This window comes from Eutrigla gurnardus, assembly GCF_963514095.1.
Source record: "Eutrigla gurnardus genome assembly, chromosome: 19".
NCBI lineage: Eukaryota > Metazoa > Chordata > Actinopteri > Perciformes > Triglidae > Eutrigla > Eutrigla gurnardus.
This window is the reverse complement of record NC_139930.1, coordinates 10,203,235-10,228,540: the sequence shown is the minus strand read 5'-3', so window position 1 is coordinate 10,228,540 and position 25,306 is coordinate 10,203,235. Positions and strand designations below refer to the sequence as shown.

Here is a 25,306-nt window from a genome sequence, read left to right as displayed (position 1 = left end):
ACACACTCACACACCCCGCAAACTTTATAGGTTATCCGGAGAGAAAGCCTGCCACATCTGCGCCAGCTGACAGCCTGCGGTTTATGGAATAGCGACATACATCGGGTAAATATATCCCCCTTCTGTCTCGGCTTGATGTTTACGGTGCCTGATTTGTGTGACGCATAGGGTTCGCCATGCATTATTACCCCTCCACCCCCCCCTCGCTTCTCCTTCTTTATGGGCACAATGGGCAGCTGCACACCCCGACATTCTGCTGACATTACAGCGTGCGAGTTCACGTCGAGAGAACCGCCGGCTGAACTAAAGTTGGACTCTTCAACTTTCGCCAAAGTGACACCGCGAAATGTGAAGGTTTCACGCGCTGGGGGGGAGATTGGCGTCACCACGCGCCACCCGAACATTCTAATCAAGACTCCTATAGGCTAATATTTGTAGTTCTTAACCGGCGCGCGTGTTGTTTGTAGTCTATTTTTAATGCCGGACATCACTTTTTAAAACACTTCACCACAGGAAATGGTGTTGTCATTAGTTTCAACTGTTTGAGTGGAGAAACTGGCACGATATCGGTCTTGCGTCACGATTAAGCCAAAACCTAAAAAAAAAAAAAAAAAAAACTCCACCCATAATGCATCCATTGTTGTGCTATATGTTGCATGCGACACGGGATACGTCTACTTTAGACAAATCCATTGCAGTGGCTGGTTTCGTCAGGGGGGCATTACTGTACAAGTGTAGTAATGAGAATACTATGTTCCAATCCGGCTGGCTTCTCATATTCTCAAACATAAGCATATCTCCTTGCATCAAATTGTCAACACTGTTAATCCAAGACATTCCTTTAAATCATTATTTTCAGCCTTAACAATCCTGCATTAGAGCAAGAGACAAAAAACTAAGCTGTTTTTTTTTTAATTATATAAATATTTAGGAACCAAAATGGATCAATACATTGTAATCCATAATGTTAAATACCTTTAGAGTGATTGCAGTATAAAGATTGCATTCAGAAAGTTAAATACATAACTAAAAGTTATACACCATACTGTTTCCTGGTGTTGTGCCAGGTCTGTCAGTTGTGACCCTGTTTACCTTACCTGAACCCTGCAAGAGTCATCTGAGTATACATGCAATACCTCCCTCCTCTCCTGTGTATACATGGGTGCAACGTGTGTGTGTGTGCTTGTGTGTGTGTGTGTGTGTGTGTGTGTGTGTGTGTGTGCTAGCCAGCATGTAGCTTGTGGCAATTTTCTTCATTTCCTGTCACTTTCCCTCCCTCTCACATGCACTCGTTCTCTCTGCGTATCGGGTCCACCGTCAAGTTGTTCTCAAGATGACTGTGGAAAAAAAAAAAAGCCCCAAAGAACAACCACAAAACAAATATTTCCAAGTTAGCTATAGCCTCTCCATCTTTATCTCTTGTGAGTGTGTAACTTCCAGTACATGTAGCATCCTGGTTCCCGACAGGTGTCGCGCAGGTTGGCCATTAAAACGACAGCTCGGCTTATGGAGTCATATGATTCATTTAGCCGGCGCCGTGTGAATTGTGGAGCTTTCCCGCACCACTTTACAGTTTTCAATCCCACTTTTTGAGCGTTTGAGCATTTTAGTGCCCATCTGTTTCTGCTTCTCTCATGCAGAGTTGTCACGGTGGGATAATCGGATCTATTATACGTACCTTTTTTTGGAGTAACTAAAACCGGATGGATCCATAGGTGTACCTGCCAGACCCAAGGCCTTTTATCCACGTCAAAACGGGGGAAATCAGTTTGGGTTAATGAGAGTTTTTACTGCCAAGTTTCTATCTCCAGTGTTCAACACAACATACATGGAAAATGTGGGACTCTTTTTTTTCTCCCCCTTTCTTTCTAAACGGAGGCCTTCCAACACCACTGGTCTTTGACTTGGACGTCTGCCAAAGGGGCTGTGATGGCTCGCAACAGCTGTATTTGTCTGTGTGTGTGCGTGTTTGCGTGTGCCGGCGAGTGTGTCGGCAGGGCCCGCGCACGTGTGTGTGCGCATGTGCGCATGTGTGCATGTGTGCGCTCTCGTCGTGTCCCGGGATGCCCTTCCTCCATAGGCCTCACATTATACAGCATTCCACAAGGGGGCCCGGGGCTGTGTGCAAGAGGGGAGTGTCAAGGAGAGAGAGAGAGAGAGAACGACAACACAGTTTCAGATCCGAACCGATGCGGATACTGACGCAGAAGCGTGAAAGAGGGGGAAAGTACAAATTGCTTGCCTCATTGAGTCTTTCCTCGTCTCTGATTAGACCCACGGATGAACAAGGGTCCGTGTTGCCTCGGCACATGAAGTCTATTGAGTTTATACAACATTTATAAAATTCTTCATTTCTTATGACACAAATATTTGATGACGAGAGCTCACTTAGAAGACATTTATCGATCCAAACTGCATTTAAAAGAGATTTCTCTCCCTGTGCTGCTTCATTTGCTTTGTCTGTGTGTGTGTGTGTGTGTGTGTGTGCACTTTCATCTGCACTGTATATGCGTGTGTGTACTCATGTGGGGAGTGTGTTTATGGGTGTTTGATTTTCCTTTCCTGAGACAGTAATGAGTCATCGCGGATGGTATGCAATGCAGGGCAACAGCAATGCATCATATTCTCATACATTCTTGTGCCTTCCATGTAGCAGAGATCTGCCGCTGGTGTGTTCAGGCCTGTCGGTTGCCATTAACGCAGCTGAAATTCGTTAGCTGTGAAGAAATGTCTTTCTCCCGAAATTTAGTCACAACACAGGCAGAAATGTGAGTTTTATTAGAAGCAGGTTGTAATGTTTTATTTTTTTTCCAGCACGCAGTACTTTTCTAAGGTGTCAAGGTGTTTTTTTTGTTTCCCGAAAGTGGCAACGATTTAAAAGCTGATTGCAAATTGTACTTAACCCTTTCCGCTGCCGTGTGGCGCTGGTTCAGTTTGTCCGACGTACAAATGTCGTGTCGGGTTTTTTTATTTGTGGAGCACTTAAACTGTACAATGTGCCAGAGAGCCAGAAAAATAAAAGTGAGATAGTTTGGTTCTCTTCTTAGCGCGGTGAAGGGTCCGTCGGTATGAGGGTAGTCCTGTTTAAATGCCTCGCAAGTCCATAAATCTGAGATGACTTTAATGCTCCTCGTCCAAAAGGTTTAAAAGATCAAAACAGAGGAAGAGTATCCACGCGTGTGTTTAAACGGCTATAAATCCTCATAATACAGAAAGTTGGAGGCCCCCGTGACCTCGCCTTGTCCACATCATTTCTTATCAAAAGCTAAATTAAGTTGGGACTCGCATCAAATCTGATTGACTGCTAAATAGGTGAATCTGGCTGCGCTGCTGGAAAAATAAATTAACTTAGATAAACTAAAGCATGTCAAAATGACTAACGTTTCCCCGCTCTGTCTTCTAACTGATACATGGGAGGTAACGTTCCCCACCTGAGTTGATAGTAAAAGATGATTGCCGAGGCTGCAAAAGAGGCTTGGGCAGTTCCTCAAATGCACTCGTTTAATACGTAATGTAGCAGAATTGTTGGAATTCACTACAACCTTTTGTCAGTCCCTCCCACTTTAGGAAAACACAGATGTGGGGAAAATATAAACTGTAGGGGACACGTTTTTCTGTTCATTCATCCACCTTTTTAAAATTAATTTTGTATTCCCCTAGGTGGTTTATAGTCATACACATAGAGATAATAATAAGGTACGCATTTTATGTATTTGTGTTGTCATTTGCTGTGGAGGGAAACGTGCAGGCGCCGTCCGTTTGTGTGCTGGGATCCAGAAACGTGAAAAAAAGAAAAGCAAATAACGAGGGAGCAAACGTGAGAAAGAGAGGATCAGCAAAAGCCATTAAGCGACCTGAAAATGTAACTGAATTGGGCTTCTTTGGCTCGCTACGGGCTTTTCAGGAAGCCTTCCAAGTATTTAGACAATGAACAGTAAACATGGCATGTTGCTCAGAACAATTCCACATTAGATCTCAAAGATCACGTGTCCCTCTTTTTCTCCGAATCGGCTGCCCCCACATCGCGCTACGTCGCAGATAAAACTGTGGCGGCTGAATCTCATGTTCCATGTGTGTGTGTGTGTGTGTGTACTGTACACTTGACGAGAAGGGAGCTCTCACAAACGGTCAAAATGTGCAGAAGCCCTCTCTCTCTCTCCCTCTCTCTCTCTCTCTTTTGCTCTATCTCGCTCTCTCTCACTCTCTCACTCTGTCTCAGAGATTTCTGGTAAGTGACATGTTTGGCCGTTGGCATAATGCCTAGCGAGATCACATGGCATGAATGTCGTGCCTGTGTTGTGTGAGTGTGTGTGTGTGTGTGTGCGTGTGTGTGCATTTGTGCTTGAGTAGAAAAAAAGAAAAGAAAGGGAGCATGTGCACATTTTATTGTTCCAAGTACTTTCAGCTTGAATAGGAGCACGTAGTGGAGAATTACAGGGCGCTGAGCAGTAAGACGAGGATGTGTTGCTGATACAGTCATGAGACATTGTCAAATTGTATGGAAAATTAGATTTAATACTTCATATACAAAGCTATTTTTCCTCATGTTACGGCTATTTGTGGCATCGTCTCATGAAAAATTCACGACGGTAACGTGGTCTTACACAGAGCTTATTTCACTTGTTGTTGTATAATATGCATTAGGGCCGATTCTGGAAAGCCAGCATTACCTGGCACTAGATTTCCACTTCTGGGAACCATGCTTGAACCCATTTTAATTCACAGGTCAGGGCTCGTGACCATAAGTTCACTGGCATTCACTTAAACATCTCTAGAGGAGAAAGTGTGAGCTTAAGTGAACTTTTTTTGAACCTGATATCTTTGGAAGGGCTTCATTGAAACTGTAGCCTGATACATTTTCTCAGATCCTTCGATTTTCAGCTGAGGGACATTAGACATAGTGTAAAAGTCAAACCTATAATTCGGGGGGGTGACGCACATAGACATGCACAAACACATGCATTCACAAACACATAAATATACCCCACAGAATAATTCAGATACACACACCACACACGGAGAGAGAGAGCACTGTGGATGGCATTTATCCTTGCAGCCCACCTCAATTTTCCATGCTCTTTTGCTGTGTGCTGTACATAATTAAATTGCTGCAAACTTCAAACCTCTCGCAAGACTAGTGCCAGTAAACAAAGCTGGCTAATTAGTGCATAAGGTAATAAGTGAGGAAAGCAAATGGTCTGACCCCCCCCTCCCTCTGTGGCGATGACCTGTCCTGTATGTGCTCTTCATGTCCTAACAGCCTGGCAGAATGCTGGTAGGAGCCAGTGGAAAAAGACAGGAATCTGAGGCGGGTGGTTTTCACTACCCCCCCCCCCCCCCCCTTTACACCCCCCCCCCCCAACACCTTCCCATTTCCACAGCTAACATGCGTTTGCAATTACTGTAAAATCACAGCATTACCTACCTGATGCTTGCAATTGTGTTCCCTGCAGAAGGTAAAAAAAAAGAGCCACACTAACTGGAAATGTTTGCCCTGGCATTTAGTGATTTGTAATATACTAAAATACTGCAAATGTTTGTTTTGTGGTTATTCTGATGGCAGCCATTAATCTCATCTTCCCTCGATTTGCTGTGAAGCTACAGGCAGCAGCAGGCTAGCACTTTTTGCATTTTTGACTCGAAACAAGGAAACTAGCCTAGCATACATATTTTTTAATAAATCTGGTTTACATCTCCTCTATACCCAAGCGTTTCCCAAGCGTCTTTTTAAAAATGACAAACCATCGCAACTAAGTCCCAATAGGCCTTATTTATAAATCACGAGAAGAGAGAATTTGTGAATTAATAAACGTTCCTGACTATTTTTGCCGCATCACCTTTTGTTATCTTGATTAAGTAAACCAGCCATTTGGAAGAGATACAGGCTTGATAAATCACAACTTGATGTGTTATCGGAAACATGTTAAATTAGATCAAATAAATGAATTTAGGTGGCGTTAACAGGCTATTACATTCTTTTAATTTTGCTTTTATCTGTAAAACAAACATTCATTGTTATAGTTGTGATTATCAGAAGACTACGAACATTCAGGCTCCCCCATGTGGCTCAAAGGTGTACTGCAGATATAAATGCTAAATAAAACTCTATGGAAGGAATATGCAATATAATTTGCTGACCTGAATAATATCTCTTGCGACATAGTATAGTACAGAAATAGTCTGACATGTAACCCGGCCGTAACACACAGTGGTAAAAAAGACAAATATGTGTAATTCAGGAAATGTAGAACTATTACTTTAACATTAAAAAAAACATATTTTTATTGATACATTTGTAGTTGTGTGAAAAACAGCATAGGCCGCATTGCTCTGTCAGCAAATTAAACGACTGGACCTTTGAAAGTAATAAAAAAAAAAAACTTGTTCTACATTTTCTTGACGTTATCTCCTCCAAGGAAGATCATATCTGTGCTGCTTTGTGCAACAGTGTATAGCCTTGCGTGCGTGTCATTCATCACATGTTTCGGCAATAAGAATTCACTCATCCTCAACTGACCCACATCAAAACAAATGCCACGTCCATTTCCAGTCCATGTTGTTGATTCAATTATGAAGCGAGGCCGAGATAAGCAAGCTCTGTTTGCATAGGTCAGCTAGGGCCCTCTCAGCGTTAACCATGAGGTTAACCAAGGTGGCATGTTATTTGATTATGTATATGCAAGCTTCGTCTGGTGCTGACTGGGGGATTCTTAGGTCACAGTAATGTGTGTGAGTGTATGTGTGTGTATGTGTGTGTATGTGTGGGGGGTGGGGGGGTAAATGTATTGCTGTACACTGGAACAAACAGTCTTTTATGATACAGTATAACACTGGCAGCATTATGATTTTTATTATGGGAATTGCTGCATGTCATGAGACATCCTTTTGATTCACCTACCCCGAACATATCAAACAGCATTTCGTTCACCCACTGTTTTTCTTTTTTTTTCTTTTTTTTTTTGCATGAAGGATAATTAATTAAAGCGTTCTGTCTTGCTCTAACTGGGAGAAGAAAAAAAAAAAAGGACATGGCACCGAGTGGATGCGGGCGCTGCTCTCTCTGTATACGTCTCTGTGTGGGTGTGTGTTTGTGTACGCCTGTCTGTAGACAGTGGGGGGCTGATGCTGAAAGATGTGTCCTCGTTTTTTTTTTTTTTGCACTGCACCGGGCTCCTCCGGCGGTCATGTCGGGCTGCTCTGATGTCACGCATGTGTCACTGCCGAACATTCAGCGATGCTCAAAATGGCATGTTCATCGTCTCCATATCTCCCTCACCTCTCTCTGCTCGTGTGTCACCCTCTTCCTGCCGCTCACTCTTTCACTCACTGTGCTATATGCACCGGTAGCTTTAACATACAGTATGTCCTTCCCTAATGAGGTTTTCATGCAGAGAGACGGCGGAGAGCGGCTTTGCTGGGAGGGAATTAAATGCTGCTTCACACTTAAAGGTGCCACAATCCAATCAGAGCAAAACCTCTTTGCATGCTGGTGTTATTTAAATTCCTCTCACTTTGCCTCGCTGCCATTTGAGTGACACTCTTGCTGCAGTCGCCCTCCACCATTGTTAATTGTTCTTGGATGAACATCCACTGATATAACACATCCTACCAACACGCGAATACCAAGACTTTTCCATTGAAATTGCTTTGCAGCAGGTAAAAACCTATAGACCAGACCTGATGTCAACGATCAAATCCGGTAATCTAGAACTATCAAAGCCCTTTAGTCTCATGGATGGAGCTGTGCCACGGGAGCTACAAGGATATGGATTTGTTAGCAGCTCTAAAAATGTTAGCTATGTTTCCCAATATGTTGCTGGATAGCAAGTTAGTTATTCTTTAAAAGGCACACCCCCAAAATATCCGTGTTACAGTCCAGTCAATTTCAGAAAATCCATTTTGGTAGTCAAGAGGGCTGATGAGGCTGTGAAATTGGTAACTTATCATCTTCTGCTCAGTTTTGTTATAATTTTAGCTGCCGTTTTCGAACCACATTACAAACAATTTAAGTTGTTCCTATTATCAGCTTGAAAACTCCCCCAGCAAAACTTAAGCACTTTGAGATTTAGATGCCCGGGAACTCCCCACCCGCCAGAACCGTTAAACCTAGGGAGAGTAGATAGCATTTGACCTGGATGACTAAGAATCTTCATAGAGAAAAACACAATGCTGACATAAAGACAAACATATGCTCCAACCACATGTGAAGACCATGTTTGAAGTGAAAGAATAGTGGAGGTTCTGGAAACCCGAAAAATTACCAAAGAAAATCCCTGTGAAAATGTCCGCTAGTAGTGATGAGCAATGATTGTACGGATACGAACGTGCTCGCAATCCCTTCTCCTGCCACCAGGTTCATGCTCTGCTGCTGAGCGACATATGAACAAAGAAGGCAAGCCAACAAACGTGGATGTGGAATTCAAGATTTAAAATATAGAATTAATGATTAATTATAAGGAAACTATGAGCTTGAAATATACACACACTGTGTTGTGGTGAGTAACACTGAGCATAATTAAGAAAACGCCACATGGCACCTTTAAAGTAGCCCTCGGTAAAACATGTTTGATTATTGCTTTAATTCTAAGTCAATATTCACAGAGCAGCATTAAAATACATACAGCATGTACAATGGACTCTTCTCTCCCCCTCCATTCACTTGCTATTTCTTTTCTCTATAGCATGTGCGTGCTTTCATTTGATACTGATTCATACGATTTCCTCCATTTTTCACTGTCTCGTTGAGCATGGAAATCAAATCATGTTTGGAACAAATGCACACAGAGTGTCACCATTGATACACATGCACTCGCAAACATAAAGGCCTCCTGTGAAATCTAACCTAATTTTAGTCCTTGTGTGACAGTCAGTGACACTCAGCAGGCTGTCTCATGGCCCTCGCTGTCCCCAGATGAAGGTCATGTTAAAGGAAGATACCAACGGGGGTTTTAGGGCCCTGTGCTTTTCAAACAGAGTGCGATCGACTGCACAAATCTGCAGTGTTTTATAGTGCGCTCGCGTATCTGATGTCTGGTGGCCAGGAGCGCTAACGCGGCAGCGGCACACCTGCTTTGTAATTGTACGTGCAAGAATAAATTATCGAGGAGCTCTCAACTACAGCCAATCAGCTCCTCCTCCAACCGGTACACTCCCCGCCGTGGCACAGTCACAGTTTGGAAATGTGGAAGCGTGAGTGTAAACCGGCGTCGACGTCAAAGCAGAAGGCAGGAGTTCAGCACCTCGACTGCCGTGCCAAGGGCAACGATGTATGTCAATTAGAGTTCAACAGTTATCCGTTCGCATGCGTCTCCCTTTGTTGCCATGAAAACGTTTTTACAATATTTCTGCCTTTCCCGCCGTTTCTATTTTTTGAGGCACACAAAACAAGTTGAGTCTAGAACAGCCTGGAAATAAACCCGGCCTTTTTCTTATGAAGGTGTGATGAGGGGTAAAAAACTGCATAACCTTCCCTGTTTTTACTGGACAATAATATTCAACACAGTCCACCGACTTTGCAATCAAACTGTAATTAAATATGCCATGCGTACCAAAATTGACACCAATATCAGTTTGCTCCCCATTTATTTTTAAGTAATTTCATCACAAAATGGGCAAATCTGCCAACTGATACTTTCCTGGCACAAGATAAATGCACACCAGCATGAAATTATGCCCCGTTAGGCTCATGGAAATGTACGGGTCTGTGTTACGCTTTGGACACCCGCCGATCACATGGTGCCTCTGAGCTCAACGTCGATGTAAAGGATTTATTGCTGAGACTGTCCCCAAAAAAAAGAAGAGATATCACATGTTGTGGGTCAGTATACTGTATCATTGTGCCCAAAGAGAACCGCTGCTGCTCAACATACACTCATTCATTCAACTCATTTCTTGTCTTGGTGAACCATCTCTCCTTCCTCCTTCTTTCTTCCTGTGCTATTTACGTAGTGTCCCTTTTTTAAAGTTAGAAATCGGGGGAATTTTCGGTCTTGTGTCAGTGTTTGTTCAGAAGATCTCACTCTTGCGTGAGTGCCGGCCCTGAGTTCCCCCGCTGCTCTAACGTCACACTAATGTGTTGCTGTAAACTGGAATGACCTGCTGGCCCCTGTGGTTCTGCAATATGAGTATTCCTGAAAAAGCCCGACCGTCTTTGTCCTTTTGAACACTTTCCCCCGTTGTTCCCATGCACTCTCTTCTCTTCCCCCTTTCCCTCTGTCATGTAAGCAGGATTTTCGTTCCCAGAAGTCTGGGAAGCCTCTTTGGCGGAGCTGACATTTTTTGGCATCAGTAATGTGGAGGTGGAATGTCTTTTGATTAGAACAAAGTGTCAGTTTGTTGATATCGCTCGGTTTCGTCTGTTGCCTCCCTCTGACAAGCAGACACCAAATACAGCGTTTGAAATGACACACAGAATGACAGTCAGACATATTATTGATACAGCCAATCAGGTGTATTTGGCTTATTGTTGTTAATGTTGTAATTTGGTTGTATTTTTTGTTGTCTTGGCTCCCACAGCTTCCTTCCTCCTCCAGAACACTTTTTAAGCATCACCTTCCGCTATCACTCCAACTAATTTCCCTATTCCTCTCCAACTCTCTTCTCCCTGTGACTCCGCTTTGTCAACTTCTCTCTTGTTCTTTTCTATTTGCATCTTTCACACGCACTCCCTCTCTCCGTCCTCTCTCCTTTTTGTTCCTCTATCTCCTCTCGTCTCCTCTTTTTTTCCCCCGCCTCTCTCAATTAATTTTCCCCTCATGTAGCTTTTCAATATTTCTCTATCTGTATCTCCTCAGCTCTCAACTGTATGCCCAAAAGCCATCATGTATATTCAAGGGTATGTGGGCTGATCTGCTTTAATGTGTTTGGGTGTGTGCAGCGAGTCTGGTGTGATGAAGTAGCCGGTTGCTACTGTTTGTTTGTTTGTTTACCTCCCACAGCCACTTGGAGTTCATTAGCAATGCCTTTGCCTCAGGAGGATCATCCACACACACACACACACACACACACATACTCACTAATGCACATGCAAACACGGACATGCTCTTTCCTACTGTCTTGTTTTCTCTCACGCACATCACCACGGCGACAAGCTAAACTGACAGGTAGCCTAGCGTTACAGACAGTTTCTGTCACAACTTTGTGTTTGAGTCCTCAAACCTCCGTGAACAGTCAGCGCTTTATTTGCAATAAGTGATCGTGAACTTGCTGCAGTATTTTTACATACTGTGTGTGTGTGTGTGTGTGTGTGTGTGTGTGTGTGTGTGTGTGTGTGTGTGTGTGTGTGTGTGTGTGTGTGTGTGTGTGTGTGTGTGTGTGTGTGGGGGGGGGGGTATTGATCCCTTGTTCCTACACTAGAAATGGATGGACAGTATCTTGCACAAAAAGACAATTCGGGCCTTTTGAATTATTGATTTTAGGGGGAATCAACCCCCTAGGGCAGGTCACGAAACTAAATCTATCATATTACCAAAATTATTAAAGTCCCAAACTCCAAATTAAATTGAATTACATAAAATCAAATTGAGAAGAGCGACAAAAACCAAGCACGGCTGCCACTTTTTCCAATAAAATCAAGTTAAAAAAAACTAAGAACTAACACAATATTTGTTTTATCTAAATTTGAACACAACCTAAATAGCCTAATTCCAAATGAACTTGTAGAATTAATGTTTAATGCATTTTGCGTTGCTCAGTTTCGGCCACTTTGCACACCGTAAACAAGCTGTGAACACACTCTTGACTCTATACATAGTATTTGCATCCATTATTATGAAAAATATTGATTATACTTGCTTTAAGTGAGCTAAGAGGCCAGATTCATTTTACCAGAAATTCAACAAATCAATCTGCTTAAAGTGCAGTTCAAAAGTCCAGAAAACTCTAAGTCGTACTGCATTAATCAGGATAAATGAATCAGAAATTAGATTAATATTCAGGTACTGATGTAACAATTAATAACATTTAATATCTAACTAATTGTGACAAGATATGATACAGGTTTTGGGTTACATCATCCAACCATAGTTTTAGATTTTCTACATGACTTCATATTTGTGTCGTCACCGACAGGACTGTGCCAGTAGTTTTACCTGAAAATGCCTCTTTGCCTCACATATCCCCCCCCCCCCCCCCCCCACACACACACACACACACACACACACACACACACACTCAGACCACAAGTTACATTATTCGTGCATATTGAGTGAATACAAGTGGAAAGATACCAGACAGTATTCAGCCCACAACAAATCATTTCATAGATGTCTGTTTGTTACATAACTGCGTGAATCATGGGGCGTTTTTTTTTTTTTTTTCCTTTTTAAAGAAAAGATGATTTTGATCCTGACTATGTGCAGACAACTTCAACCAGCAGGGTCTATAACACAGAGAATGATGTTGCATTATAAGCAGTGATAAGCAGCCTCTCTCACTCCCTCTCTCTCTCTCTCTCTCTCGACATCCCATAATGATACTCAGACAGACTCAGGCAGACACCCGCTCGGTCCCGATTGGTAGAACTGTTGCCAGGGAGCGTTGCCGTCTCAACGTGGATAGAATCTGTTGTCTGGTACACTTTAGACATGAGAACAACTGCAGGATCTGAATATTTATAACGAGGGGACTGTTCATATTGTGATTGTATAGAGGCAACATAAGCACGAGAGGAAGGAGCTGCTTCTATTCAGCTCGCTTCAAAAAAAAAATCTTTTAATTTTCCTTTCATCCGTGGATTGCTGTTACTGAAATGAAATATTAATTTACGTTATCGCTTCTCTGTATTTTTTTTCTTTCTGAATGTGCGTCATTTATTATCTGCATCTTGAATAAAAGTTAGTGCGACATAACTTGCAGATTCGACTTGCTGGAACTGTTCTATAAAGTACTATCTGGGCAGAAGCTTGAATCATAACTGTGTGTGACTTTTATAGTGTTATGTTTGAATGTTACCCTATTGTTATTTGGTAGATAGCTACAGTATAACTCGTAATTAAATCTGTGTGCGTGTGTGTGTGTGTGTGTGTGTGTGTGTGTGTGTGTGTGTGTGTGTGCCATCTGGCGAATCTTTTCATTTCTTCATATTATTCAAATATGCCTGGACCTGCTGCTACAGTTAATAACACTGTGCGTAGGTATGAATCCTTGATTAAAATGGATGTAACACATTCCAGCAAAGCAGACAACAGCAATCAGATCACATATCTCAAATCGCAAACTATGCCGGCACACACACACCCACACACACACACACACACACACACACACACACAAAAGCGCCTGACATACAGTGCCAAAAGTCACAGCCGAATATATAACAATGATTATAAAAACAAGCCGAGGTAGGCATGAAACTTTGACATGGCAATGCAAAGAGGCACACGCACACACACACACACACACACACACACACACACACACACACACACACACACACACACACACACACATGCATGATCACTCATTGAGGGCGTTCATCCCTTTATATTTTATCATCACAGATGTGCAAAGTCTCTATATAATGCAGGCAGGAGGTTGTGATTTTCCGTGCGACTCTTTGTGTGCGTGTACGTGCATGTACATGTTTGTGTGTCCCCATAACGTACACGCCCATTGGTTATATATTCAGTGGTGCATACATTTACATGCACATGCGGCTGTGTGTCTGTGTATATGTGCAGTGTGCCACACCGCCGTCCTGTCTGCCTGACTCAACATATTCTCCGTTCACTCTCCTTTGCTCTTTCTCTCCCCCCCTCCCTCTTCCTCTTTTCCCTCCCTCCCTCCCTCCCTCTCGCTCTGCCCGGCTGGCACGTACATGCATGTCTGTAGACTCTGTACTGTGCTTGCTGCCGTGGCACGCGCCAACCTCACTGCAATGCAGCCCTGTGTGCATTAATTGGCAGAGAGAGACAGTGGGTATGTGGTATGCAGGGCGGGAAGGAGAGAGAGGGGGGGGGGGAAAGGGAGAGGGGAGAAACGCGAGGCGATGCAAGGACACAATAGTCACATTAACTGATTGATGGACCGACGGACAAGCAGTCTGGCAGGTTCACAGAAGGACAGACGGACAAACAAACAGAATGTGTATTGCTGAGTGTGCACAGGGAGATTACCTGACAGTGTGTTGGCGTATGTGTGTAAGAGAATAGGAAGGGGGGGGGGGAGTGTGTGTGTCTATGTCTGTTTCCATTAGTGTGCTTGCGGATTTTGTGTCTCCTGCGTTTTGTGTGCGCTCACTCATGTGTAGCTATATGTGCCGTGCAGATATCACACTGCCGGGGCAAAGCTCTCTAAACCAAAGTCTGACTCACTGTGTTCAACGCTTTGTGATATCCTCCCTTTCATGTTCCTGCTGTGACTGAAGAGTAAAAGTTAGCTCAGTTTAGCACAACTTTCTCCACTTGAGGTTTCTTTTTTGGCAAAAAAAAAAAAAAAAGGAAAGAAATGAAGCGCAATGTGTCTGGATACTTTCTGGGGACAGATCTTTAAAAAAAATGCTCCACATCAGCTTTTTTTTTTTTTTTTTTTTTCAGATGGTGTGTTGTGAGAAGAAAAAGATGAAATGAGATTTTGAAATCACTCGTTGAATTTGTTTACTTCTTCATGGTCTCTTTGGGCCAAAATGTAGCACGGAGGTCATAGAGCTTCCTCTTATGTGTTGTTGCTCCGACATGTGAGAATTACACAACATTTACGTGTGTTGTGTGTGTGTGTGTGTGTGTGTGTGTGTGTGTGTGTGTGTGTGTGTGTGTGTGTGTGTGTGTGTGTGTGTGTGTGTGTGTGTGTGTGTGTGTGTGTGTGTGTGTGTGTGTGTGTGTGTGTACTGTACAAATGCACTTACTCATCTGTCACAGCAATTTGCATTGGTATCCTCCCACACGCGTCTTTCTGGAACTTATCCTTTCAGTTAGTCGCTGTCTTTTTATCTTCCCGTCGCTGTCACAGGCTGCGACATCTGGCTCCTGTCCTCCCTCATCCACATCGAGCCACATTTGAAGGGATGCCTTCCATGTGCTGGTCAACAGCAAACAAAACAGAAATGTCACCTGAATACGCTGAGCCAGCAAAGTGGAGGCGTGAATTAATCATTTAAATGACCGAAAATGCGTGTAGAAATACAAAATAGCCTCGCATGGAGCCAGAACTTCTCTCCGCTCATGTGTAGGTGTTTGGCAGAGAGGTCCTCGCATGATTCAGAGAAAATACACAACACTTGCTCAAAAGTAAAAACCTCTCCTTTTCTTTTTTTTTGTTAACTATTGTCCTTGTAAGACAATGGGAAATACCTTAAAATGACTGCTTGTGCTTTTTTGTTGTTGTTTTTTTTTGAAACTCTACAATTCAGCAGATTAGAGGATTGCATATGTTTAAGCTGCCAAATCTTTCCTTTACCAAGACGTGACACATCCTCTCCAGACTTGCGTCAAACAGGGATTTCAGAAGTTTCACTATTCGGCGTTTAATTAATTAACGGTGGCTATGACCTCTGTGAGCTTTTTCTCATTTCTCTTTTGTCTCGCCCTCCCCCCCTCCTCCCCCCCCCTTTCTGTTCGACCATATAGGATCTGTGTCCAGGGGCAAGTGGCAGAAGTTGCTTCAACCTAATTGTCTTTCTCTACTCGTACTGTCCTCAAATGACTTTCTCTCTGTCTCAACTCTCCCCTCCCTCCCTCCCTCCCTCCCTCCCTTGCTTCTCTCTAGCTCTGCCCAGTCTCTGTCTCCGTCTGTAACTGTAGCCTGTGTTTTTCTCTCCCTCCCACTCCCTGCGACGTATAGATACTGCATTGATCAGACACACGCGCGCAGACACATGCACACACACGCGCACACTGAGCCTCCCACTCCTTTCATCATTGATTCGCTCTGCTCTGCTCCTCTCTCCCCATTCTCTCTCTCTCTCGTCTCTCTTTCTCACTCTCCCCCTCTCTCTCCCTCCCTCTCTCTCTCTCTCTCTCTCTCTCTCTCTCTCTACAGCGGCACTTGTTGAATTCAACCCGTGGAGAATAGAGAGAGGGGAGAGAAACAGAGAGAGATAATGACAGGGAGGCAGAGGCAGGCTTTGAGACGGCGCTAGAACAGACAGTGAGCAAAGAGAATGGGGCTTTGGAGGATATAGAGATAGAAGACAGGCTGTGGGGAAGACAGACAGAGGGAAAAGTCAGTCAGTCAGACAGCAGAGAGAGAATCACCTCTGAGCCAGTGGGGATGACACTTTAAGTTAAAGAGAGAGTCGACCAGACGGGAGCACATCAGAGTGCCCTCCCTCCACCTCCCGACTACTCCTCTCCTGTCCCGGTCCTGACCGCTGCCGGTGTGTTAGTGGCGTGTCACGGCTCCATGGTGTGTTTTTGCCAGAAGACGGGCTCACGCAGGTCAGAACTGTCTGGGATAGCAGCGGGCGCTTTTCTCTGCATCTGTGCGAGTGTGAGAGACTGTTAGCGGAGGAAAGTCGTGTGCCGGTTTTCCCCAGGTGAGTGTTTGCGTGCCAGAGTACACAGTCATTTCCCTATGCAGCCTGCACTGTATGTGTGTTTAGGCGTGAACATTTTATGTAAGTAAGCCAGAGTGCATGACTGTCTGTATGGAGCGCATGAAGTGGGAGAGAGTGAGAGTGTGTGTGTGTGTGTGTGAGAGAGAGAGAGAGAGGCGGTGGCATTTTTTTTTTTTTTTTTTTTCAGTTTGTATTCCTGGAAACAGTTCTGCAGCATTGCTTAATAATGAAACCAGTGCGTATGTGTATGTATGTGTGTGTTTGTGTGTCTGTGTGTGGGCTGGTAGGGAGGGGGGAAAAAACAATGACAGGGAAGAAAAGAAGGTGCTAACATGCCTGGAGTATGTTACTGAGAAGGAAAGAAAAAAAATCAAAGTTAGTGTGAAATTGTGTGCATCACGTTCAGTTGTGTGGTTTTTGTTTCCTGGCCAGAGTTTAGAAAGAGGACAAACGCTGACAACAGTATAGAGTCAGCAAAATCGAGAAGTATCCCTTAACTCTGACACAAAAAAAAAAAAAAAACTGGTGGTTTTTATCCCTCGGAGAAGTTATCGTGGAGGCTGGTTTGCAGGTCAGCGAAGCCCATGCTCGATTCATTAAGTGCAGTACATGGAAGTGGCCGAGGTTCTTGGAATTTAAGCTGTGTAAAACAACATAGCCTTAAGGTATTTCACAATGTCCTCATGTACAGTAGGCACGGCATTGTATTCTCTTTTTTTTTTTTCATGTGGACTGAGTTGACTCCTCCTTTCTCTCTCCTGCCTCTACTCTCTCACCCACTATCTCCGCATATCCATCTCTCTTTAACACACCTCTCACTTCTCCCTCAACTGTATTCATTTTCTCACTTCATCTCGACTCTATTTCCATTCTTCTCTCCTTTTAAAGATTCTCTCAATGTTCCCTTCTCGCCTCTCTAACTCCCTCTGGCATGTCTTCTCATCTTTCACGCGTTGTCTTTCCGCTCCGTCCTTATCGCTGCGTTTCTCCCTTCCAATGCATTCTATATACTTTCTTTTTTATTTATTTTGTCCTTTCTTTTCTCTACAGATGCCTCTCTCAGTGGCGGAGTCTGCAGTGAATATCTGAAACCCCACCTTCCTCTTCCTCTGTGGCCAACATGTCCCAGCTTCTCCATGTGGAGATCCCCAACTTTGGAGCCACAGTTCTGGGCTCCCTTAATGAGCAGCGCCTGCTGGGACACTACTGCGATGTATCCATCCTGGTCAAAGGTGGGTTCGCAGCAAATCTGGAGATGTTATTTTGGTCACAGGACTTTTAAATCGCACTACAATATTTGTATCGGTATTCTCATTTCTTTCCCCCCGCTCTCTGTTATTTTTTGATCAACCAGGTCAGGCTTTCAAAGCCCACCGGGCCGTTTTGGCTGCCAGCAGCCTCTACTTTCGCGACCTCTTCAGCAGCTCCACCAAGAGCCAGTTTGAGTTGCCCTCCTCAGTCACACCTGCTTGCTTTGAGCAGATCCTCACTTTCTGCTATACAGGGAAACTAACAATGGCAGCGAGTGAACAGCTGGTGGTCATGTACACAGCTGGCTACCTCCAAATTCAGCATATAGTCGAAAGAGGCATGGACCTAATGTTCAAGGCAAACTCACCTCACTGTGACTCGCAAACGGCGGGGGAAACAGGATCCGAGCCGCAGAGTCCTTGTAACAACGGTAACGGCCTGGCGGTGGCGGCCCTTTTGGGAACCCCAGGCTGGTCTTCATCCCTGCTCATGCCGCAACGTAAGATTAAACTAGAAGGGGGCGACCCGACGCCCCTGACGATCGCTTCAACGCAAAGCAAGGTTTTGTCTTCAGAGCTGGGGAGTCGGCTGGCGAGGGCCAGTTCACTGTTCTACACGACGGCCGGTGGGACCGCCATCCCCGGTATGCCTTCCTACCACCCTCAAGGCGCCGGTGGGGGTGGAGCAGGAGGAGGAGTTGAAAGGTCCAGTCCCGGAGCGTCCAGCCTACCAACCACTGACAGTCCTACATCCTACCAGAATGAGGATGAGGAGTTTGAGGAAGAGCCCTACGATGGGATCACAGAGGATGCCTACAGTCATCTCTACGGACGTTCGGCTAACCCCTATGGGAGTGAGTATTATGTTATATTGATGCTTTTCTCAAATCTTAGCAGTGCTCTGGTGTAGAGAACTCATCACTGATGCTTTACTCATCATTAAAAACTCTTAAAAATGTCTTACGACAAACTGGAGAATATTTGATTCCTCTTCACAAACCGGTACAGTACTTACTTCTAAACTCCAGTAAAGTCAAATGAGCTTTTGCTAACAAGAGAATTTCAGTGTCAAGCCTGCATCAATATCCTCTCGCCAAAATCTTCATTTAGGATCTGAGTGAGTTACTTTCTCGGCTACCCATGGACCAATGTCAGCGTGAAACTAGGCATGACTTGCAGAATTATATAGGCTACCCATGATTTATGGGACATAGTTCCATTGTATTGTGGGGGAAAAAACGGGTGCACATTCATTTTATCCCAGTTACATTATTCAATCTTTCATAAATCATGTATCCTGAGCGTCTTGAAAAAGCAAGATGTTGTGCCTCCAGTGTGTGTGTGGGTTCTCTCAGCATAAAGATAGCTTTATGGAGTTATGATTGGAGTGCATCGTGACCAACAACACACTCTTTATCACAGCTACAGCAGCTAGTCAACTGCATTCTGCCATGAGTTTTCATGCTGGTGTAGGTTTGCCTACACATGCAGGCGTCGACGCTACAGTATATTCACTTATGTTCGCACTCACACCTAAACATATGCGTCTCACACACACACACACACACACACACACACACACACGCCTGCCAACATTCTGAGCATCCTGCAGCTCAAAGGCATCACACAGGTTCGTCAAATTCTAGAGTTTCAGATATTTATGAAATCCACTCTATCTGCAATCAGAGCACCCCAGGGTGACATTGTGGGATATTTGAGAACCATGCACGTCTGTCCTGTGTGTGTGTGTGTGTGTGTGTGGGTGTGGGTATAAGTGTGAATGCACATGCAAGTGCATTAATCCACACCTTTCTGTAAACACACTTTGCATGTGCCTGGCAATTAACAGATTTATTTCTCCTGTTCTCTATGTGTGTGTGTGTGTGTGTGTGTGTGTGTGTGTGTTTGTGCGTGTGCATGTGTTAACATGCGTGTGCACAGGGGGAGTGTGCGTTTGCATGCACTCACAAGTCATCGTAGAGGTTAGGGGAAACTATTTTGTGAGTAAGAACCTAACACCCAGCTTCAGATCCGTCTCCCGTCCAAAAACTCAAGTTGCTGATGCGGCATCATGACTTATCTGGGATACATCTGCAATGCTCTGAAACATTTATGAAACACAACAAGCTTGTCTGAGATTACACCAACCTGCTTCACTAATTAAATCTGTAGCCGCTCTTTAAATAGAGGGCACGGAAGGGCATGGATGATAGTTTTTGTTTTATTTTGTTTTTTAAGTTTAAAGTCTGACAATTACATGGCCGGGTACACCTTTTTATCAGTTTCTGTGTCTGCTGTCTAACAAAAGCTCTCTGAACCCTTTCGCTCCTCGCTTGCTTTCATCAGTCCAGGACAAGCCGGAGATGGCAGCGATGCCCTTGGCCTTGGACAGCCGCAACTGCGTGCTGATCCGCAGGGACCTGGTGGCGCTGCCTGCGAGCCTCATCAGCCAGATAGGCTACCGCTGCCACCCTAAGCTCTACACCGAGGGGGACCCCGGGGAGAAGCTGGAACTGGTAGCTGGTAGGCACGCACACACAAAGCGCATGCATCCACTCACACTTTTGACTCGCAATTCATCACACGCATGCGGAGGCTCATTTGTAACGCGGTTAGTTTGGGAAGTATTCAGACCTCCACCCTTTTGTCACATTTAGATCGTTTGAAATTCAACGAATGAATTCAGGCCATCGAAATAGAAATCCTCTAAAATAAAGCTGCCAATTCTCATCAAATCAATGAATGGGCAAATAGGCCATTGATTGTTCTCCTTTTATGGAGACGCATGTATTCAACATGCATTCTTCCAGTGACTCGGCTCTATCTAGGTCTAACATAAATTAGTATGAAACCATGGTGGACATTTTTGGTGAAATTATGTATAGACTTCAATAGCATTCAGTTGAATTCTCAACCCCAATGAAAACAAGTCAGGTTCTGATTGGCCGGCATAGTCATTTTGAGCCACATCACTGTGGTGATCTCAAAAGGACAGAACAAAGCTGCAGAGTTTCTCTGCAGAGATTGAGGACCGTGACAGAAGGACAACTATCTCTGCAGTACTCATCAATCAGGCCTTTATGGTAGAGTGAACAGACAGTCACTCCAGAGTAAAAAGCATATGACAGCCTGCCGAGTGGTTGCCAAATGGCCCTTACAGGGCTCCGAGAGCACGAGGAAAAAGATTTTTTTTTTGTTGGTATGATGAAATAAAAACTGAACTCTTTGGTCTGCCAGACATCGCTCATGGCAGTCGGAGTTTCAAAGAGCCCAGGTACTGTTCAACATGCAGCTAATAGAATTCATATAAAGGAGCAGGGCAAAAGGTTTAATCAATTCAGTATTGAATCTTTTCAGACAAAAGAATAGAGCCTGAATGCTGCGAGTTGTACTCAGTAATCACTCAAAAAACTTTATGGTACATGAGGTCAAAAAGTTACCTCATGCTCAGATTCAATCAGCCCAAGATGGAATTGAAAAACACGGTGGAACACAGTGGAAACGGGTTATTCAGTTCTGTCGACTGCATGTTAGACGCTGAATACACGAATGTGAAAGAGATGTTTTTCTGCAAAGAAAGCAAACCACGTAATTTAATCGTGTGCCGTTTTTTTATGGCCTTCAACTTCGATTCGTCTCCTGATTTCTGATTCCGGTTTGGACAGCTGAGGCTTTGTTTCACTGCGTTAAAGATCTCCTTGAATTTCAAATTTAGCAGAAAAATAAAAGATCAACTGGCAGTTGGGCCGAAGAGAGAAAGGACAAAACCCCTTGAGTCTGACAGATTAAATGGATTGTAATATGAGTGGGTTTTCTCAGCAAATCTTTTTTTTTTTTTTTTTCTTTCTACACCAGGTACACAAGTGTTCATGACTCGAGGACAGCTGATGAATTGTCATCTATGTGCCGGTATCAAACACAAAGTCCTGCTTCGCCGTCTGCTGGCCACGTTCTTTGATAGGTGAGTGTAAAGACTATGTACGCCGGCTGAGCAGGACAGTTTGCATGAGGCTTTAAGGGCTCACTGTAAGGGTTCTTTTGTGTGACTCCAACACTACTGCTGTTGTCTCAAACCAACTTTCACACTCCATCTGTGGCCATGTTGTGCAATGCGTTAGTTGTGTGTGTGTGTGTGTGTTCCCATGTTGCTCTGCTGCTGACTCTGCCCCCTGGTGTTGACTTTGTATCCCTGCAGAAACACTTTAGCCAATAGCTGTGGGACAGGTATCCGGTCCTCTACTAGTGACCCCAGTAGGAAACCCCTGGACAGCAGGGTCCTCAACGCTGTCAAACGTAGGTTGATTGTCCAAATCACCAAATATATTTGATTCGAATTTTAAAAAAGGCAACATTTGTCTACATGGAGTTTTTTTTGTTTTCTCTCTCTTACAGTCTACTGTCAAAATTTCAACCCGAACTTCAAGGAGAGTGAAATGAATGTGATTGCTGCTGACATGTGCACAAATGCGAGGCGTGTCCGCAAGCGATGGTTGCCCAAAATCAAGTCCATGCTGCCCGACGGCATGGAGGTGTACCGCGCTGGCATGGGCATGGGTGCTGCTGTGGGTCTGGGGCTGGCACTGGCTGCCCCTCAAGCAGGGTTACCCCTCCCCTTCGAGGCTGACTTCAAGGCCCTAGACCAAAGGTTGTATCCAGATCGCAAGGACCCTCTCAGGACTCACCAACCGCTGACAGAGGGCAGCCCCGGGTCTGGGACGGCCGGAGCAGAGGGCGAAGGCGAGGGCGAAGGAGTGGTCCAAGAGGAGCCGGAGGAGGACGAGGATGAAGCCGGGTTAGAAGGTGTGGACGGATCACTGGGGGCGCCAACGTTGATTCCGGGGGCCGAGGGGGGCAGCTGTGGCGACACGCCGCCTCAGCAGGAAGTGGAAAATTTTGGACAAGGTCTGAGGGTGAACGGACAGTGAATGTCCATCCGGGCTGCCTCTCACATTGTGAAATCTCTTTAACACCGCATTTTCTTTTGCTTGCTCTCTTACTCTTAACATCTCGTCCCCCACTCTTTCTGCCCCTCTGTGCTTCCTCCACAGGAGTTATTCAGCACAAAAAGCTGCTCGTAGATCTTACTATACAGGAATTAGTCCCACATGCATGCGCACCCGCGTGCTTGTGTACACGCATACCCACTGATAGTGGAAGTAGATCATTCATAGTAGCAGTAGACACAGGCATGGCATTAGCACATTGAGAAAAGCAACCCTCTCTGCTCCACCCTTTTCTTAGTATATTCAGTATTTACTCAGTATTTCGGCACCTGCAGCAGTATTGCAAAGGCCTGATAGCAGAACAAATGGCTGGAATGATTCATCATTTCAGTGCAATACAAAAAGCAACAGCTTCTTTGCTGGCATTTTATGGATTGTGGTGTAATGGTTTTTTAAAAATGATTCTGTTTCCTTGGAAAGCCACATCTGAAAATATCCCGTGTAACCTCGGGAAAACCGAGGGAACAAAGCTCTCTTAAAAAGCAGCTTATTTGTTGTATGATGAAAAAAAAAGTATGAATATATATATCAAAGATTGTATAATAATTAAGGGTAAAGTAGCCTACTGCATTACGACCATAAAAATGTTCCTTTCTGTTAAAAAGTCATGTGATTTTCTAGATAAAGATGAGGAGAAGTATTTTTTGGAAAAAGCTGACTTCTAAAGACCTCTCAATAATCCAACAGATAATCTATCACATGGAGTTGTGTTTTCATGCTTATCTGCCCGTGACATATTGGATTAGATTGTCAATGTGATGCCTGTGTCTGCTCCAGACCTCCCGCCCCCTCCCAACCGCACACACACACACACACACACACGCACACACACACACATGCACACATTTCTCACCTTATGATACTTAGCCTTTAATAACTCCACCGATGCATTTAAAATACACTGTCCAAAAAAAAGAACAAAAAAACAAGTAACAATGCTTTTTAACTTTGAGAAAGTCCTTTTTTCAATGACACCATTCAGTCTTGGAGATAAAGAGAGAGACATGAACAAGAACATGCACTTAAATCCAAGCTTGCATGCACGAATACAAACAATGGATACAGAGAAAACAACAACAAAGCCACAAACCTGCATCTAAATAAGAAATCAGCTACTGTCGCCTCTATGGTATTTAAGGACTTTTTTTCCACTTCTGGCTGGGATCCGGCACACGTTAGAACTGACCTGGGTGTGAAGCAGGACCGACCGTTGGATTTTCTTTCTTTTTTTAACTATGGAGCGTGCTGTCACCACATGTAGAGGAGAGTGAATATATGGAGTAGCAAGAGGAAGTGCACTACACCGAGTGCTGGAAGAGGGAAGCACTGTGTCACCTTGATGTGGTTGGTGTGATTGGCACCAAGACTAGTCCTGCTTCCATCCTGGTTTGTTTGTTTTATTTTTCCTGGGAGCGGGGGTTGGGGGGTAAATTATTGAATAAAACTTATAAAAGCAATTTCTGCTGGCTTATTGCATTTGCACTCGAAAAAAGATTTAAGGGTGGGAAACTAAGGTGTTTGACAAAATGTGACTGTACTAAAGACTGAAAAATGTGGCCCCACATCACCCCGATTGTGTATTTGATTCGAAGATTGTGGGTTTGGAAGGAGAAAACTGGTCTTTCTGTAGATGACTGTTTCTATATTTTAGAAAAGGGGCGGAGTGAAGCGAAATGTCGAACAGGGACAAAAACCTGTATTTGTCATAGTCATTTTCTTTTCCATTTTTCTTTTTGGTATCTGTTCTGTTGTTCATGCTTTCTGTCACGCGTTTCGGGACGTAGTCCAAACAACCTTCCTTTGTTGTTTTGCGCATTGATTTTAAGAGATATACTGTTGTAGGTTTTTTTTTTCTGTTTTCCCTGTCGAAGCACATCACAAGGTCAGAACATTTAAATTGAGTTATGGGCAAAAAGAATCAGACTTTTCCACTTCAAAAAGACAACCAAGCAAAAAAAGATAGGGTATAGACCCCCGATATATTCGACCTGTTTGTTGATGCTTCCGTGCTGTGCCACCTCAAAGGCTTTTTAGCTCGGCTTCTTTAGGAGAAGCTTTCAGATGGCCCTGCACGAGAAACACAGCGTTAGATTTGCACTAGGTAATAATAATAATGACGTTTACAGTACCTTTTTTTTTTTTTTTCTTTTGGAAGAAATGTGATCCACCGTAGATTAAAAACAGGGCTGTGATAGAATGGCTGAGATGATGAATGAATGTAAACTGTAGCACTGCTTTGGCGAAGGCTCAAAGCCTTGATTGAACATGGTCAAACTTTTTTTTTATATGACTTACTTTTTTCCTCAATTGCAAATAAAAATGGGCCGTAATATAACCTTAATTTGACTGTGAGGCTGGATGATGTTCAAACTTAAAGCGTTTGTGATTTTGTGATTTTTTTTAAAACTGGTCTTCCAAGGCGGAGCACTACTGGGAGTATTTCCCTAATAATTGAGTGAGGCTTTTATTACTCTGTTCTATTTTTATCCCAACAAGCTCCTTTTTTTTTTTTTTTTTAGATACTTTGAAAGTTACCTCTGTCTCTAATGTTGAAATGTTCA

The 25,306-nt window shown here is 43.9% G+C and overlaps 1 protein-coding gene across 1 annotated transcript; it reads left to right on the top strand.

The window, feature by feature from the left end:
• On the top strand, positions 1-25,086 carry nacc2 (NACC family member 2). The gene is made up of 7 exons (XM_084035518.1): positions 1-105; positions 17,543-17,724; positions 17,847-18,596; positions 20,089-20,265; positions 21,598-21,703; positions 21,938-22,035; positions 22,135-25,086. The coding sequence occupies exons 2-7, from the start codon at positions 17,613-17,615 to the stop codon at positions 22,665-22,667; spliced, it is 1,776 nt and encodes a 591-aa protein (XP_083891644.1). The 5' UTR covers positions 1-105; positions 17,543-17,612; the 3' UTR covers positions 22,668-25,086.
• Positions 25,087-25,306: the final 220 nt, after the last annotated feature.